The sequence below is a fragment of the Ylistrum balloti genome, unplaced genomic scaffold (genome assembly GCF_031769215.1).
Source record: "Ylistrum balloti isolate Yb309-2 unplaced genomic scaffold, AGI_CSIRO_Ybal_v1 Utg371054, whole genome shotgun sequence".
In the NCBI taxonomy this organism is placed as follows: Eukaryota; Metazoa; Mollusca; class Bivalvia; order Pectinida; family Pectinidae; genus Ylistrum; species Ylistrum balloti.
Window position 1 is genome coordinate 349,725 of NW_026782583.1, and position 21,260 is coordinate 370,984.

General features: G+C 34.2%; 1 protein-coding gene across 2 annotated transcripts in view; it reads right to left on the minus strand.

Annotated features, from left to right (window-relative positions):
* Positions 1-223: 223 nt before the first annotated feature.
* Positions 224-21,260, minus strand: part of LOC132560385 (platelet-activating factor receptor-like) — a 50,169-nt gene continuing 29,132 nt past the window's right edge. For both annotated transcript variants that reach the window (XM_060225054.1, XM_060225053.1), the window contains exon 2: positions 224-1,479. In XM_060225054.1, coding sequence (XP_060081037.1) covers positions 419-1,477 — 1,059 coding nt within the window. In that variant the 5' untranslated portion in view covers positions 1,478-1,479 and the 3' untranslated portion in view covers positions 224-418. The remainder of the gene's footprint in view (positions 1,480-21,260) is intronic.

The following is a 21,260-nucleotide window of genomic DNA, read 5'->3' on the forward strand; positions in this document are numbered from 1 at the left end:
GGTAGAATGTTTAAAAAGTCCATCCACGTTGTCACTTTGTGTCATTTTATTTTTCAACAGGATCCCACATTTGAATCGGTATATTAGCATTTGTTGCTGTTAAATTCGAAAGCCAATTGCACTCACAGTTTAATTTTGATTAAACATATATTGTAAACGTACATATTTTTGAGCAATCAAATTTAAACATAATATCAATTTTTAACAAATACAGTAAGCACAATGATGATTTCGCTCAATTAAAATAGCTTCATTATTTACGAAATAACATATTATAGAAATTGCAATGATATAATTAGCACAATGTTTTAGCTCGAAAATCGATTAAATAAGAGTACTCCTAAAATGTGTACATTTGCAGTATGTATCTTTATGCATGTCATTTGATTGTCTTCAGACTTCTAAAACCCGCTGAAAACTATCTTCTATACATGTTACGAAATTCAAATCTAAATTTTCTGTCTCTGATACCGTATATAAAAGGATTAACAACACTATTAGCAAAGTATGACCAGATAAATGTGTAATAAACTTGTGACCCTAAAAGAGATAACTCGCAATCAAAATTTTTGTTAATAAATATCAACAACGCTAGAGTATGATGCGGTAGCGCACACAGAATATAAACTATGGTAACGGCACATAATGTCCACGTTGTTTTACGCGCAGCACTTCCGGTGGCCATTTTGATTTCTTCTTCCGACCTTGCAGACATTCGTCTGATACTTGTTTGGAACTTTCTGTGAGCATGTATATGTCGGCCGATTTTTATGTATGCTATTACGAGTAGGGTTGTGACAGCGATGAAGTAAAGTGTCAGAATGAGATGAAAAAGAACCTGATATAATGACCCTTTGTAGTCGTCATGAGTGTAACACCTGTATCCGGTCTGTACTCCTGGAAATCCGGTTTCTATTGAGCTCAGACCGTATAATATTGTAGCAGGCCAGGAGAGAATGATTGAAAATATAAAACTTCCAACACATAGTAGTTTTGCTTTTCTAATAGTAAACTGTGGACCAAGTGGTCGACAAATCTTCCTGTGTCGGTCAATTGCGATGACTACCATGGAGGACGTTGAAGCAATAGAAAACAAATACAAACAAAATCGAAACGTCTTACACAGTGCAAGAGATGGATATGTCATAGGGAAAAAGAGATATGTTATCACAAGTGGTGCTACCACCGTGCAGTTTATAATATCCATGATAGCGAGATAAAGGACGTATACTTTGTAGTTGGACGTTCGGAACTGTCGTATATATATGTACAGCACGTGGATATTTCCGATTAGACCAATCACGACAAAGATAGACAACAGACCGATTCCTCCAATATTCCTCCTCACAAACTGGCTGTTAAGGTCATCTATCGTCAAATTATCAAACGACGGAAGTTCATCTGCGAGCCAAGTGTGACACCGTTTTTCGGTATCATTGAGCTCCGTCGCGTTGTCATCAGGAAATGATTGATTCATATCTGAAAATATAAAGAAAACAAATGAAATTGAACTGATAAATTTTGATATTTTACTGTTGAATTATACTGAATTAAATATTTCCGACAATTCTGAAACATTTTTTGTTTGTTTCCCGGATGGTATATAATGTTCCAGTGTCCGACACAATGTGGGGACCGTCCTTACGTACATAGTATTCTAGTTTTCTGAATAGCAGCACCGGCTCATAGAATACACACGTGCTTCTACACCAGTGTTCATCTCTCTTTTTGAACCGTTTTTTATTTGTGCTGTATCATTCCCTCTGTATATCATCCTCTTTTGTCATTACCGATATAAACATAGTGTTATTCATTGAGACGGCATTCACTGTTTCAGTTACTGTAAATCACTTAGATTTCGTGAAAGATTTATTTCGCGAACTCACCTCTTCACACATAGCCACGAATACATGATTCCGCGAATTGTGATATAGAAATAACTTTTATTCGCCCACGATGGGATATAAAACATATGGACTCCGATATCAGTAACCGAATAAGCATGGATATCATCAAGAATTATTTTTGTACAAATAAATAAGCATTGACTCTCCTCGCGAATTAACGCGAAAATAAATCCCGCGTGAAATATAAGTGATTCAGAATAAGTATTTTGTTCGTATTGAAGTGTGTTAAAAGCCCTGAGGTTTGTAAGTTTTCACGACAGAAAAGGCTGGTACAATGAGTATTATTATCAGCAGTGCGCTAAGCTGTGCATTAACTCCTATGACCCATTACTTATGTAATCTGTATTTGTGTCGCTGCTGTACATGAGTCATAGACCTTATTTAAATACTTCTTACCTACAATTCAAAGTTTACACCACAAAACAGTTAAAAAAACTGCTGTTTTGGAGGTCTGTATGTCAGAGAAAAAAATAGTCACTGTTACGAACTGATCGAGCTTAAAATTCTGGGTTCCCGGTTGAATTTTTAGAATAGTTAAAAAGTACATTTGGAAAGAATAGCAACAGGTAACAGATAGACAGCGGATCCTTCAAACAGAACAGTCGCTCACAATATAGAATTACATTGATTTTGTAAGATCAACCATATCACTGTACGAATACTACACTAATTATTCAACATTTTATATTATAATCGTTATTTACTTAATCATTATGTAAAATGTTTAATTGCACCTATTATCGACACCATTAGCTGGGCGCGACCTAAAGAGCCCGATCACAACAGCCAGTATTATATATCAAGACACTTAACTCAACACATGTGATTTGTGTTACATATTTACTTCTAAATAGCCTCTTGTGATGCACTGGAGTAAACTCCGAAACTAAATATTATTTTAACTTATGGCTAATCTGTGGTTCTACTCGCCGGTCTGATAGATAAGTCTTAAAACTTCTACATTTAATATATTAAGGAAGACGTTAACATACTTAATTCTTTATTATTATCCTCATTACCCGAGACACTGCTATATTTGTATGATCAGATACAAACATTTAACTTAAATGAGGATGAAACTGACCAAAACACGTTAAGGATAACTAAATGTATGAAAGTGGAAACTGACCTAAGATAAATATTATGCCGAGACTTCAATAAAAACAGATGATAGGAAACTAAAATCGGCACCCAAACGCATAATCAACGAATTTATATAAGACCTGTGTTCCGGAAGAACGAGCGTCTTCCGCTTCATCGAGGATACCCGCTACGTAAATATTGGTCAATACAAATAAGTAAGGTCACGTTCTGAGATGATTAACGAGAATGAAACCAACAAGCTGTACTGTTGGACATTTAATCCATCTGATTTCATCCACGGACTATTCCCCAATGATTTAACAATGAGGAACGTATAATTTTACAGAAATGATATTGTAAAGAAACCCTGAACAACCAAGTTATACAGTAGGAGAGTCCAGCTAACCAAACTAGAGTACAAATGACTTCAAAAGAACATTTATGTTCTTCGAATATCTTTAGATATTAAAATGCATATTCTATATGTAGGCACGTGAATGCATATGAATACAATATGTGACATGTATCAGACCCACGACACAACGCCTTTTCATGGCATTGGATTCGTATTGTGAGACTTTGAAAGGTAGTCATTGCTGCCAGACTTTTAAATACCAGGTCTTTGCCATAACTTACCTGCCAAGTTTTAATTTATTCGAATAATGGCACGGCGCCGAAAATATACATGTAATTGACGATGTTCTTAAATTATCGCATATAACAACATTATGAAATTTATTAGATGATAGGAGCAGTTTACCTCCCAATCTAGACTTTCGCTTTTCTTTCAACCACTTCGATTTTTCAGTCGCCTACTAAATTTAAAATTTTAAAACACTAGTGAGTCCTGGAAGGTATGACGCAGCTTAAGTAATTATTTAACTCGTCTGTATTTAAGATTAGATTTAAAAGGTACTATTCGGTTGTGTGTCTTCAGTACAATCCCTGAAACATTGTGTTACATATGCTAGAGACTTACACCTCTAGATGGCAGACAAAATCAATATGTAGGTATACCTGTTTAATATTCTATCAAGCCGAAACCAGATGCCTCTTACTTACCAAAGAACACCTTTAAATGACATGGACAATCAATTGATAGGCACAACCAGACTTCCTGGTATGGAGACGTTTATAGATTCGTGTGTGTTAATTCCACGAAATGTTTACACAGCTATTGATCAATGAAGACAGTAAACCGACGTTGCCTCTAAAAGATATTAGGTTTCAGGGTAGGCATAGAAAAAAACCGTCTTTTAGAGTAAAATATGTATGTTATTTCAGTGTCAACATTTTTCAAAACAATTAACACTGTTATCTTACAGTACCGGATTAGCCTATAGGTGTTTTAGATAGCATGATACGCTGTTAGTAATCAAAAATATTTCGCGTCTGCCAAAAACAGCACTACATGTTGTTGATTATATATGTCTAATTGCATAAGGATTAAAACACACTTTACCTTACCACAATGTGTCATGACCAGTATAATAACATCCATGACTGTTCTGTTATCAGTGCTATAAAACACGTTACATAACTACCCAGTTATCAGTAATATAACACACCCATGATATAAACACCCTGGTATCAGTGCTATAAAACACGTTACATAATTTCCCAGTTATCAGTAATATTACACCCATAATATAAACACCCTGATACATAATTACCTAGTTATCAGTAATATCAGTGCTATAAAACACTGTTATACATAAAATTTCCCTTAGTTATCAGTAATATAACACCCATGATATAAACACCCTGTTATCAGTGCTATAATACCCGTTACATAACTACCCAGTTATCAGTAATATAACACACCCATGATATAAACACCCTGTTATCAGTGCTATAAAACACGTTACATAACTACCCAGTTATCAGTAATATAACACCCATGATATAAACACCCTGTTATCAGTGCTATAAAACCCGTTACATAACTACCCAGTTATCAGTAATATAACACCCATGATATAAACACCCTGTTATCAGTGCTATAAAACACGTTACATAATTTCCCAGTTATCAGTGATATAACACCCATGATATAAACACCCTGTTATCAGTGCTATAAAACACGTTACATAATTACCTAGTTATCAGTGATATAACACCCATAATATAAACACCCTGTTATCAGTAATATAACTTACATGATATAAACAACCTGGTATCAGTAATACAAAACCCATTACATAATTACCCAGTTATCAGTAATATAACACCCATGATATAAACACCCTGTTATCAGTGCTATAAAACGCGTTATATAACTACCCAGTTATCAGTAATATAACACACACATTATATAAACACCCTGTTATCAGTACTAAAATCCCGTTACATAATTACCCAGTTATCAGTAATATAACACCCATGATATAAACACCCTGGTATCAGTGCTATAAAACCCGTTACATAACTACCCAGTTATCAGTGATATAACACACCCATGATATAAATACCCTGTTATCAGTGCTATAAAACACGTTACATAATTACCTAGTTATCAGTGATATAACACCCATGATATAAACACCCTGGTATCAGTGCTATCAAATATGTTACATAATTACCCAGTTATCAGTAATATAACACCCATGATATAAACACCCTGTTATCAGTGCTATAAAACACGTTACATAATTACCCAGTTATCAGTAATATAACACCCATAATATAAACACCCTGTTATCAGTGCCACAAAACCCGTTACATAATTACCTAGTTATCAGTAATATCACACCCATGATATAAACACCCTGTTATCAGTGCTATAAAACCCGTTACATCCATTTTATGATCTCATCCCTTGTTACTAGTGCTATATCTCCCGTTTCATAACAGCCATATTATCACTTTTGATGTCCGTTGTCCACTCCGAGACAAAGATAAAAAAACGTTCTTAAACTAATTCTATCCTCTTCACTAATCCAAGATAAAGCTGAAAGTATTATCAAATTTATTGCGCACCCTCTTCCACTCAATGATAGATATGTTGAAGATTGTTTGTCACCAACGTGAAAAACTTTGTACAAGTAGAATACTCTGTTATGACCATGATATAGAGCACTACCTAATGATGACAATAAAATACTTTCAGTGATGACAACAAACATTTATCAACTCGATGTTAATGTAATTTTCGATTTTCCTAACGTTTAAAATGCAAACTCTGTTTCAGAATATTTTTTATTAAGAAAATGACATGCGTTCTTCATTAAATTTATGTATGACATACATACAATACAAAGATGTATTTAACATGGAGACTACAGTATTTACGGGAATATTTTTATAGGTCACATGATGTTTCTGACACTGTCGGGTCGTTGTGTTACCCAGTCATTTCATGACTGACCGAGCATGTTTAAAGCAGCGCGTGTTATAATCTATTATCTCAATCATCATCAGTAATGTTAAACAATTATGATGTATTCAATATGTTTCAGAACCCTTCCGTCCATTAGCACATACGTTGATGTAAAATTAATGGGGATTGATGGCGTGAAATTTAATGCTATGTACAGTGGCTTTTGTTAAACAGGACTATGGAAGCATCACTCAATAGGGCTACTGTGAATTTCATTTTTTTAAAAAAGCCTTGTAAACTTGAACGCCGCCTTTCCTTTTCCAGTCATTGAAACTGATAGGAAAACGACACTTTTTTTTAAATATCACATAAACAGACAATATAGTTCTTTTCATATGCCCAGTTAGGTAGACAGTATGTATGAGATTTGGTAATCAGATTATCAATAAAGATGATTGGGACGAGATTAAACTACAAATTATCTGTATATCGTAGTACTGGGACCGCATTAGTTAGCTTATGTTTTGGCTAAAATGATGACTGCGTGTAATAACGTGTAATGTTGGTTTTACACTTGTACTTGACACATACTATCATTCATCTCTTACATTAATGATAGATTACATATATCAGGGGCCTTTTATACTGTATATTACACGCATACCATTTTACTTTACAATGACACGTGTCTTTTACACTTGTACTTTACTATAAAACGTGTCTTTTACACTCGTACTTTACAATGACACGTGTCTTTTACATTCGTACTTTACAATGACGTACTTTACAATGACACGTGTCTTTTCCATTTGTACTTTACAATGACACGTGTCTTTTACAACTTTACAATGACACGTGTCTTTTCCATTTGTACTTTACAATGACACGTGTCTTTTAAACTCGAACTGTACAATGACACGTGTCTTTTACATTTGTACTTTACAATGACACGTGTCTTTTACACTCGTACTTTACAATGACACGTGTCTTCTACACTCGAACTTTACAATGACACTGTCTTTTACATTCGTACTTTACAATGACACGTGTCTTTTACACTCGAACTTTACAATGACACGTGTCTTTTACATTCGTACTTTACAATGACACGTGTCTTTTACACTTGTACTTTACTATAAAACGTGTCTTTTACACTCGTACTTTACAATGACACGTGTCTTTTACATTCGTACTTTACAATGACACGTGTCTTTTAAACTCGAACTTTACAATGACACGTGTCTTTTCCATTTGTACTTTACAATGACACGTGTCTTTTACACTCGTACTTTACAATGACACGTGTCTTTTACATTTGTACTTTACAATGACACGTGTCTTTTACACTCGTACTTTACAATGACACGTGTCTTCTACACTCGAACTTTACAATGACACTGTCTTTTACATTCGTACTTTACAGTGACACGTGTCTTTTACACTCGAACTTTACAATGACACGTGTCTTTTACACTCGAACTTTACAATGACACGTGTCTTTTACATTCGTACTTTACAATGACACGTGTCTTTTACACTTGTACTTTACTATAAAACGTGTCTTTTACACTCGTACTTTACAATGACACGTGTCTTACTCGCTCTTTACAATGACACGTATCTTTCGTGCTCTTTATGGCGGCATGTGACTTTTACACTCGTACTTCACAATGACACGTGTCTTACTCGCTCTTTACAATGACACGCGTCTTTCGTGCTCTTTATGGCGGCATGTGACTTTTACACCCGTACTTCACAATGACACGTGTCTTTCGTGCTCTTTATGGCGGCATGTGACTTTTACACTCGTACTTCACAATGACACGTGTCTTTCCTGCTCTTTAAGGCGGCATGTGACTTTTACACTCGTACTTCACAATGACACGTGTCTTACTCGCTCTTTATGGCGGCATGTGACTGTTACACTCGTACTTCACAATGACACGTGTCTTACTCGCTCTTTATGGCGGCATGTGACTGTTACACTCGTACTTCACAATGACACGTGTCTTACTCGCTCTTTATGGCGGCATGTGACTGTTACACTCGTACTTCACAATGACACGTGTCTTACTCGTTCTTTATGGCGGTATGTGACTTTTACACTCGTACTTCACAATGACACGTGTCTTACTCGCTCTTTATGGCGGTATGTGACTGTTACACTCGTACTTCACAATGACACGTGTCTTACTCGCTCTTTATGGCGGTATGTGACTGTTACACTCGTACTTCACAATGACACGTGTCTTACTCGCTCTTTATGGCGGCATGTGACTGTTACACTCGTACTTCACTATGACACGTGTCTTACTCGCTCTTTATGGCGGTATGTGACTGTTACACTCGTACTTCACAATGACACGTGTCTTACTCGCTCTTTATGGCGGTATGTGACTGTTACACTCGTACTTCACAATGACACGTGTCTTACTCGCTCTTTATGGCGGTATGTGACTGTTACACTCGTACTTCACAATGACACGTGTCTTACTCGCTCTTTATGGCGGCATGTGACTGTTACACTCGTACTTTCCTCATTTTAACATAACATTATGCTGATTACACGTTTAAACTTTATACAAACAAGTATGTTGGTATTATATAGTATGTTATTATAACATATTATAATACCAGGTAATTTATATCATGTTTCTATATTATACCAGAACATAGGTAATTTATATCATGTTTCTATATTATACCAGAACATAGGTAATTTATATTATGTTTCTACATTATACCAGAACATAGGTAATTTATATCATGTTTCTATATTATACCAGAACATAGGTAATTATATATCATGTTTCTATATTATACCAGAACATAGGTAATATATATCATGTTTCTATATTATACCAGAACATAGGTAATATATATCATGTTTCTATATTATACCAGAACATAGGTAATATATATCATGTTTCTATATTATACCAGAACATAGGTAATATATATCATGTTTCTATATTATACCAAAAATAAGGAAAGTGTGTCAACAGATAATACGTGTTTAAAACTACTGACGAGTAGCAGAATTACTTTTTAGATCCGCTAACACTCACTGACTATATAATAAGATGAGACACACGGTATGTGATGTTATGTCCTGGAAGAACAGCTCAGGTAAAGGAGAGAAAAGGTAAACCTCACCTCACCCGCCTCCTTTTATATAACATGTAAAGTGTAAATCATACACCTGTAATAAGTATCATATTAAGTTATTTTAGCTCCTAACTTGACATCACGCACATGTCTAGAATATAACCAGTCATAAGTAACTTACCGGGGTAAATCTAGGTTAAAATGAATCAGAGTTAGTTCACTCAATTAGTACATGTTAGAAATGAAAGTTAAAAGAGATCATTCTTTGAGATTAATTTACAACACAAAATATACGTAACTGAAAGCTAAAAAGAGAATGCTAAAATACTAACACGCTTATAGAGAGAAGAATAAGATTTTTTTTTCTAAAGATATTTAAGACATTTAATAATGAATAAACGGAGCAGGAAGGATTCGATCTGGACTGGTTACCGTTACCACATGCCGTGTCTTAAAAAAGTTTGATGATAATCATCTTTGAGTAATCTTTCACGATTCCCAATTGTTTTTCCTCTTGATTTCATCAGCTCATCTTTATACTGACCTCGACTTCAGAAGACGAGAAGACACGTGACGGTCCGATCTCATTTTATCCAATACACTCGTTTATGTTACGTATCACCGTGATACAGCATTATTAAACTTTGACTGTTTCACACAATATTGTAAAATTCGGGTTTCAAATTTTTTCCAAGGAATTGCTATTTTCTTGGTATTTGATAACGTTTGAAACCAATAACCTCCAAATCACTAGTATTGAAATTGTGTCAATATTTAACTTTTTAATCATCTCAGGATATATATATATATTCGTGGTTTAAATTCCGACTAACTTAATGAATATAACTATAATTCTCCATCACATTTAATAATTATACAATATACTCACATGTTACATCGCTATCTGTTATCATTTTCATATGCAATAAGTCACAGTATCACACAAGTATGTACCAAACCATATCGTATTACAATATCACAATGTATTCCTTGGTTACAATATGCTATGTTTGGATTGTACAAAAAGAAAATACCGTCTTTTAATTCAAATATCGAGCAGAATTAAACTGCATCATACAACTGTTTCGTTCTTCTTGGGGCCTAACATCATACATGCTAAAATATACAATGTAATACTTTGTAGCATACTTTAATGTTATATTACACTAAATGTTTCTAAATACTAATTTACTAAATTACAAATCAAGTTGGAATGTGACGCAAGACACCAAATAGGCAATAACCTACTTATATTGTATGAGACACAATGGATAGCTATGTGACCTAAAAAGTGCTTCCCTTGTACTGCCGTATCCTGCCTTGTGTTAGTTTATATAGAAATTCAGTATGCAAGAGTAGGTACACTGTATCTGTCAGTAGATATTGTATAGTTCTGTGATATTACAACGATTCGTAATCAAACACAAACGCTAAAACAGACTTGTATATTCCGGAAGTGGGACATATACACACACGTAAGAATTAAAAGGTCAATAAAAATATATATGTGCATTGTATGAAAATATACAAAGTGCAAATATGTAAAATGTATAATATATACAATGTGCACTTATGTACAATGTACACACACAAACACACACACACATATAATGTACATTCGTGTAAAATGCACATATGTATGTATACAATGTACAAATATTGCGGGGAGGATTTTGGTGAACATCTTGTTATAAATATGTCCTTAAAATCTTTGCTCACGAGTATGTTTAAGATCATGTGATCAATGCTTAATAACAATTTTACAGACCCAACGTTCTATGACCTACTCAACATTCTACGCGAGAGTCAGTTCATCACTCTACCTGGGCTAGTAACAGCCTCCAGTCAAAATTAAAGTATAAGAAATCAGATAAAGTTACCTACCTCCTTAGTAAAATGTACTTCACAATAAGTAATCATTGATCCATGTAAGCATTCGTGTATATAAGCAAGAAAACTAGAAATTGTCCGGAGGTACTTAAATGTCTCGTACATCTAGTCCTGTGAATGGTTTGTTTTGAACTGCGCCTCAGCCGGATACACAGCAGTCGTTATACCTGTGTACCGGCCACCCATATAATTACGGGTATGTATACTGCCATCGTTACCTGATGTCTGTACAGATTTAGTGCTCGGTTGAAAGATTCTTTACAAATTGCACAAAACTCAACAGTCCCTTAGAACTATATGAACAATGACATGACATGTTTCTTTAAGTTTGGTCAAGGACACCCGGCTTGTGTAAATAGTGTAATCTATTATTGCCGTACAATGCATCAATGAAATTGTGTTTGGTGTACCTATTTTTAAATCAAATCAGCAAACTATTATAGATGTACAATACATTAGTGAAAATCTCTTTGGTGTACCTATTTTTAATCACTAGTGTTCGACTTGTAAGATGAGGATATTTGACGGACACTTGTTTTGTGTTACTCAAGGCTTAAATCATAACAGTGGATTAACCACAATATCTAGACCAAGACAGTAGTTCACTCAGCTAAGATTATCATATTTAAACAATTTATGCTTCAGACACACAGTTGTTGACTTGGTATATTGGTGTCATTTTCTGAATTATGGAATCAAATCGTTTCATGCATTAAACGTTTGTGTTAAGAAACTATCTATTATCTCTGACCACAACAAGACAGAGAAAAGAAAATGAAACCAAAAAACATCTCAGACACACAAATTTATTCCGTTATATACACCTTCATAACCTATACGAATGACCAGATTCTTTGTGGGATAAAATGTATACAAAATAAGGTCATATATACCTACTATTTATTGATTTTATTGACATCGTTCTCTTTGAATCTATCTTAAAACACAAGCCACTAAGATTTGAATGACGCCGTGAGCTATTTATAAAAGTCGTGAGAGAGAAGACTATTTTTAATGAAAACTAGGAATACCCCACTTTTACGTACTTGTATACCCTTTTTGTGTAGGCTGGCTTGAAATGCTTTGCATAGTTTACACATAAACTGTTCGTAAAACGTCAATTAAGTTTTACAAAACGATAACTAAAAAGTAACTTTCCATGCCAATTTTTTTCGCACGAAATTGATAACCAACGAAAATTTGACGTCACAGACTATTTATCAAGCATGTCATAAAATAATGTTGACGACTGTTAAGTACCTCGAAATCAGATACCACTTAAATCGGTAAGTTAGTAGTGTGTTAATTTGTGTCTACAGCTTCAGCTACTGTTTCCGTTTCAGTGAACATCGTATTGCGATCTACTTTCTGACGTTTTAATTTAACTAGGCCAATGTCATTTAAATTAAACGAAACCAACAGGACAAGTTTCCACCAAGCTGGATGCAAAGCTTGATTAGTTAAATATCCCAATTGTGAGCTTGCAATTTCTGAACAGCAACATCCCTGCATCCCCTATCTATGGTTGATGAATATTATGCGCAAATGTTAAGGTCGTTATAATTTCATTGAGAAATATTTAACTTGCCCGATATAAATATGCGTGATTCTCGTTAGTTTGCCTGTCGGTTCCTTATGTTGTATACTTTGTACTCATTTGAAAATGTATTTACTTGGATTAACTAAGAACCGGAAATCAAAGACACAACAGACTCCTCGACGGCAGCTTCTTATCGCGATCTTTTCCTACAACGAAACAAACATGGGCAACTTTCCATCAAGCTGTATGATAAACGTGATGATTTCGATCTCCCTATTGTGAATTTTCCATTTCTGGATAGCAAAATATCTCTGCACCTCCAATATATGATATTTACATGTCACAGTTCATTCGATATACAAGGTCCAGTTCCCATTATCACAATTTTCATGCATGAAGTCGTCAACTGACAAACTCGTGACACAAAGATTAAAAAAATGTAGGGTGATGAAAATTATGGAGACATTTTATGGTCGCCAAAGTGATCTCATTGAGAAATAATAAATTTCTTTGTGTGACATGAAGTTGGACGTATTTGATGCTCGTTAGGTTGCCTGTTGGTTCCGATGTAGTTTTGCACTAATACAATTGGTTTTTCCTTTCATTTCGTACTTGAATTTCAACCATATATTTGGTACTTCTTTGTCATTTCTATTTCATTTTGAAAAAAATTTACAAAAGACAAACAATAGAATAGCACCTTTAAATAAATATCAAAGTTATATACAGTAGATCCAAACTGTGATTTAACATTGTATATGTGGATGATTTGAAGCGTGCCATGCTCATTGCGATAAACAAACCTCATCATCATCATCATCATCATCATCAACATTATCAGATTTTGAACCTGCTAAAAGTATGCTTAGTTCAAGATATAGCACGCAACATAACAAAAAAAGGTTTCATACAAATGAAAATCAAATTGATTATAAATCTGTTCACCAGTTTTTCCAGCTATGTTTCGGTAACCTGATCCTGGTAGCGTGTGTTGACAAAGGCCTACCATTAAGAGTGAAATGTAAACGAATTTTATAACCACATCAGCACTACAATAATGACTTTATTCAGCTTGAAATTTCGAGACAAAAGTATTTTTATGGTCAAAGGATTTTTCTCTATACAGTTTATCTTTTCATTTTTACGGGGCATATTTTCGGAATTTATACTCTAACCGATGAAAATTAATTTTTGGATTTATTTTGGTTTTCGTTGCTTGTATTCCATCGTTTTCTAAATGCAAATTATTCTTTAATATTATGGTACATTGACACAAATGACATGTAAATTATTGATATTGTTCTGTGGGAAACAACAGAATTATTTTTTTCTAAATCCTTTTTTTCTTAAATTATACTAATTTCGATAAAATGGCGTCCAGATAAAATGTTTAATAATACAGTAATACTTAGATATTCTACCCAAGGTTTGGTTTTAAAGTGTTATTCACTAATTATGATTATAATCTGCTTAATTGTGTGCAGTAGGGGTCATACTCATACAAATCCTAATAGGCGATTGTCAGTGAAATCGGTCGTATAGCCCCAACTACCAATATTCAGTTTAGGTATAAACACATTTTGCCAGTGGTTAACAGGCAGTCACATTTTCACACATTGCAAAAAGATTAGCCCTTAATCCAAGTGTCGGGTTAGAAGGGCTGGTCATCCATTAAATTAGAGATGTTCTTTCGCCTTTGTAATTTCAAGATTATCAAATATTTCCAGTTATGCGGTATAACGTCAGAAAGCAACGAGTGACAAGGAGGAAGTATACAAAGCGCGGGAAGTGATGAACAACTTGTTTCGCTTGCATGGAAAATGAGCAGATGCATGATCTACATATATACAAAGAATTCTCAACATACAAATACTACCACCTTGTAAATATAATGTATGTTTATTAATATGTTTGGAAAGAGCTTTATATAAGTTGTAAAACTTGTGTCAAATGCTGTTGCTAATTATTGTCTTAATCAAAATACAGTCAAAATTTGTCTTCAGTATATAAATAGAGCGAAGGCATTGATGTTACGTATGTTTTCATTGGAAAATTTCTATGTAAAACGATGATAGATATCACTATTTCACTACATGAATATAACAAAACCAGTTTCAATCTATAATATGTTGTACAACTAACGATTTCTACAACGATTCTTCTTATTTATTGTATGAAAGGTCCATCCTCGGACAAAGATAAAGTAGACTGTTTCGAAGATATTTATTTGGGAAACAAATTTAGGTCTGTATTTCTTAACAAAAATATACAATTATTTTCTGATCAAATCTAACTAGAAAGCGACACACGTTAGTTTAACTGACCATTCAAAATGACCCACAGCTACGTTGTAGCCAATAGATTCTGGTGTTAAAAGCCATCCTTTTAATTCCCCAACATTTGTGGCTTTTTGGCTATATTGCAAAACTCTCAATGTCGCGGCAATATACATTGCTTTTATATAAATTAGATGGTATAGGTCGCAAAAGTGAGAACTGATTAACGTATCTTTGGACTCGATATGATATATATGTGATAAAAGTGTACTCCGGGTGGAAATAAAGTTCCAAATTCAACGAATATGACAGCGAATCTATGAGTTTTATTTTTGATAAATAAACTTTTTTTTTATTACAACAGATAAAATTGATTTTTATATTTTATTGCAATATGCCAGCACAAAATAGAATAGTTTTGCTATTCTCATCATTGTTAACATCAGACATTCTGATTCCACGATGAAATGCTGAAAGCAGACAATTGATTACAGTCCGAGTTATGCATATCTATGTAAATAAAAGCAAAATCGTGTACCAGAGGGGATATAGAGATTACATATATATGAGTTGTGATAAATATTCTTTTTAACTTGATGAAGATAGGTTTTAACGTGCAGTAGTTTGAAATAAAATATTACGCTATCATTTACATGGTTCAGAATATATTCACAATGGTAATGAAGCTCGGAGCGCTGTGTGCTTTTATAAACATACAGAGTAAACATACTTTATGAGGTTTTCAAACCAAAGCTATAAAGTATTCATAATATCCATATATTAATCATAAACGCTATATATCAGAAAACTCCGATATTATGTAATAAAAAGCTAAAAGAATATCTAACCTTGAATGGCAGCATGTTTATTCATATCACAATAATAAAAAATATTATCATACAAAGTGACTTCCTGGTACCTACTTAATATTCAAGTCACGAGTAAATAAAACAAGAACACAACCAGATACCCATCAATGCCCTGGACATTTAAAGTTGGGTGTAAACTATGTTTGTGTAACCAAATGCACTGTGCATATATGTTCTCATATTTTCAAAGAACGATTATTCAAAAAATGTGTAAATTGTCCCCGGATTTTATTTCAATCTGTCATGCACAAATTGGTTTGTAAATATATAACAACAGACAAAATAACGTGCACAAAGCTTTTGAAAAAATGAAATCCCAAAAGTATTCAACGCGACGTTTCCTTATTTAAATCGGCTATTACCTCAGATTTCAACATCGGGAAATGGAGAATTCAGCTTCTGAATAGTAAAATATATCCATAATAAAGTGATACACGCGCCTATAACGGCAAATATGTTGTTTTTGTAATTTTTTCGGCGTCGGAACAATGTTTATCTTGACTATTGTTTATAAACATGTTTATGCTCGGTTTATTACGAAGAAAGCCGAGTGGGTCACATGGTTTGTCACGTGACGAAGCCATTTACTTCCGCCGCAAAGAAAAGTGGATTACGAGGTAAACAATCAAATAATCAATCTTAGTAATTCGTTTTGTTTTGGTTTTGTCGTGCGAGAATTATCTATGTCAATCGCGGGCGCTAAACTAGTGGGGTTCCAAAGGGGGTATTTACAATAGGAAAAGAAAACAACTCATTGTGCAGAAATGCACAGGAATTGATACTTTGTCTGTACACATTAACATATATTGCACTGTATATTATGAAGGCTATGTTTATCATCACGGTTGTTATTCTTACAGTAACAACAGTACCGTCATATTTTTACACTTAGAACGAATACCCCCAATTGCCCCACCTTGCAGTCAAATTCAAGCGACTAACACATCAATTTTCATTCAATATTTATCATATAACACTTTAGTAGTGTTGTTCATAACATATTCACGCGTCAAACAATGGATATGGGATTATAATAAATGACAGGGTGATACGTTATAATTATAGGGCTGACGTTAAGCTAACCAGTCAAGCAGCAGCTTCGCAAATTCCGAATCCATATTCAGTCCAAGATCCTCCTTCACCTTTCGTCATCTATCGATTTCCTGTCTAATATAAATTCTTGTCTGTCCTCTTTTCTGGTCTGACTCCTTTCTCTTACGCTTTCTGGCACTTTCTGTAAGGTAACTTTTAGGTCCTCGTCGCCTTTTCCTGTTTGCGTCCACCATTTTTATTCTTTGTAGGCTTATACGCATGCGCAGCATCAGGGTTACGAGCGTTAATGTATGAATTAGAACAGGACCGCAATGTTTACATTGTTTATTTTCTAGATATCAATAAAAATGGTTGCAGTGACGTTTAATTTTAGTAATTAACAGAAAGTCTTAGTTTTTTTGTCACATACTATTGGAAAATACTGGTATGCCATCTTTTACAAGCAAACAGTCATTGTATTATGAACCACAGCTTCAACCGTTATCAGAAAGAAAAAAAATTACAGAAACTTTCTCTTTTGTATAAAGTTCATAATAATCAAACTCCTTTCCTTTTAAGTAACCTCCTTCCTCCTAGGGTAGGCGGACGTAATGTATATAATGTAAGAAAAGATTTTAGGATTGAGTTCGTTGCCAAGGTTCTCTAGTAAGGGAGGTTCAAGTCATCAGACTCCTACATAAGACAACTACCGCAAGTTTGATGATTTTCACAGGTCATTTCATTTTCATTTTAAAACGAACGAATTGGATTTTAGCGAATTTACAAATGATCTGTATGTAAAAGAACATGTAATACGCTCGTTTCTCATTATGTCAAGGATTTAATTTTCGCGGTCACGTAAGTGTACCGCGAAAAAAAAAAAACCCGCAGAAATAACCGGTTATACGATATGTCGATTTCCTTTGGTCTACAACCATATGTCAGTGAGGGAGTCGGTCCAATTATAAAACCATATTTACGGAAAGAACACTCTAAAACTATGATTTAAACTGTCAGTCTTAAGTGTGACCAAGGAATCTTGAAAATGCGTTTTGCTCAAGGATAAACGTTTTAACTTTCTGCACTGATTTAATACGTTTTGGCGAGTTGTCTTACACAGTATGTGGATCGATAATAAGTCACACTCGGCTTAAAATTAAGTTATAGCTATTTCTAGTTCGTTTGCCAATCTTCTTTCTGCTTAAGACTATGTATGCTGATGCTCACAAGCGAGTGTTAAATGTCTTACTTTAGATAAAAAAAAACACTTAACATTGTATCTATGTTGCTAAGGAGCTGATAACGAAGAGTTCAAAACCGATTTATATAAAGAAAGAACTGGATTAAGATTAAGAGATTATTTGTAATCTTCCAACCAAACCCCCCCCCCTGCAAACTTCCGCTCTCTAATTCCGTTTAGCAATATCTAAGGAATGTTCGGGACAAGTTGCCAATTTGTGGATGATCTTGACTTTTTAAGAACCTTGCCTAGTTTTCAAAGCATTGTCAGCAGCATAAAATATATACGTGTGTTTAACGTCTGACCAATACAAAGTTAAACTGCTTGACATTGCACATTTATCATAGAAAGATTTTGATACAAAATTAGAAGTTCTATATTCGATCCAAACAGCAGCGACTGTATATAAACTGGACAAAATACCACTTAATCTCGTTGGATTCATTTAGAACATATACACTACATATATTTCTATACAACAAAATGATAATGCAGTGTTCGGAAAATCGCTTGTATCTACATTATATATACTACAGACAGTCATCATATTTGATTGTAATCCATTGCGCAGGTGCAAACCTGTTGTGACGCAATCAGCAATATATGCAAATCAAAATATCGTACTTAGGTTTTTTTATCGGATTAATTTCAACAAGAACATAAACAGATACTTATATACGGTTTGAAATCCTTGTCCGGAATAGATGTGATGAACTATTCACCGGTAAACATTCTTATTAATCTGCATTGACCTTCTGTCTCCTCGAGATAAAAAAATACCATAACGTTACAAGTCTAAAGACATTTTCTTAAACTGATTAGATTTATGAAATTCTACGTTATCTGAAAGATGTTGGTCCATGTTACAGAATGTGATCTTATCATTTTAATCTTTTGTGATAATTTAACCATTTCATATTTTTAGCGTTTGTCTTTTACCTTTTAGTTTGTTTGATGTTATTTCCTTTTGGATAGCTGTGTCTTTCACCAGTTGATGGCCCTTTTGCATTGACGGGCGTTATGGATGTAATAATAATAATAATAATAATCTCTTTAAATTGGTTGTGTTTGGTAAGGTATGGTTGCCAGTTCGGTGGAGTTTGGTAACCTTGACTCAGATTGTAGATAATTAGTGTCCTAACAACATCTAGGATAATCAAGGATGTCCTCCCTATGTATGCGAGGCGATAATAAACGTGTTTTCGGGAGAATACGGTATTTCAGAGTAAACTTTCTTGTGATGAATCAGAACTGGTGCCAACTTTTAACACAACCACACCTAAGTACAATCCCGAAATTTCATAGCAGGACACCTGGTCACATTATACTGACACCATGCATACGGGTGTTTTATATGCAAACGAGAGCGACTTGATATCGCTTCAACGAAATCAACAAGTTCGTCATATATAATGACCACATCAAAATATTCTGATATCTACACATGAATGTTTCGGCCATTTACGTTTGACCTTAGAGCAGTTGGAAGTCTTCCGATTTCTTTTCATATTTGCTGATTGAATTACAATGAATTACAAGAAATGATGAAAATTATAAAAACAAATGTATGAAAATTATCAAAGTCATCCGGATGTATATTACTGATCTAGTATATAAGCAGTTAAATATAGGTAAGTTCGCTGAAGATCACACAACATTTTCCGAAAAAATGTTCCTGTTACTGCCAGGCATTACGTTTTATGAGTCGTCTTCAGTTTTCTTTTCATTTACTTACTGTTCCGCATATATTACGTGTAATTGCAGACGGGGTTTACTACTAGTACGTGTTGGCATTCCATGACTTGCTGTCGGTAAACCCCGCAGTTCACGTGACTTTTGACATAACATTAATGACGTCACTCGTTGGTAAAGCAATCTATAAGTAGATTTGGAAACCTCCAATGTATTCTGCTTAAAAATGACTGCAATGTTTGTACTCGTATACTTTTTTTGTGTGTTTTAGCGTGTGATTTAATAAACACCGATGAGATGTACAGGACACAAAAATGAATAACACCTTTCAGTACAAATTAAGAATTAGATCAAACTGTCAAACAATGTATTAAACTTGTGAATTGTGAGGTAGCGACTAAGGGCATAGACAAACAATGTTTTAAGCTGTTTCCTAAGTATTTCCAGGTCTCGAAAATGATGCTTGAAGAAGTGATTTACAAAAATTGAAAAAATGACCGAAATTAGCGCCAAAATTCATATATAAGGAGATGATTTAAGTCCATAATTCCACGAAGTTCATAATTTTCAATTAATTTATTTCTAAATAATTCAATTTCACGTATATATTATGACTTACTTACCATAAAAATACGCTAAACCTCAATTCAACGAAACATATAATAACAAAAACTACAGATCTTACTAGAATTAAAAACTTTGGCAATATCATCACTAAAAATACTACGACAAGCAATCTACTGCAACACACAGTCGACAAACTCGTTTTTATGTGGTACAAGAGCAATGGAACTGTTCAACAACATTGGGTTGACATAATCTAATGGTAAAAAATATCTTAGAAGTTTAACTTCATCCCAACAACCAGGGTCAAAGGACAATGGGTTCATGGGGTACATCAACAATAGAAAACAAAGCACATAAAAGAAGACAGGAAATATCTCCAGTGACGCAATGAGGATATCAAGTCATTATTGGTCTCTTCAACGTCACCTTAGTAAGAGGCACTATTATGCGAGGAAAGGGTACTTATGTCGCCTCCTACGATACATAACAGTTCGTGTTATTGGCCATTCCGGGGGCACTAATTGCTTAATGGCGGAAATTGCCGAGTAACGACCGGGAAATACCGAACAGTAATCAGCCGTGACGTAAGCAGTCAACATCGAGATGTTGATTGACAACCATTGTTTTGGAGCAAACATCAGGATTTTTATGCTGTATTCATTACGGAAGAGTATAGAGAACAAATAGTAAATGTATAACAAATTGTGTTGTTATTTTGAGGTTGAGACCGAAATCTC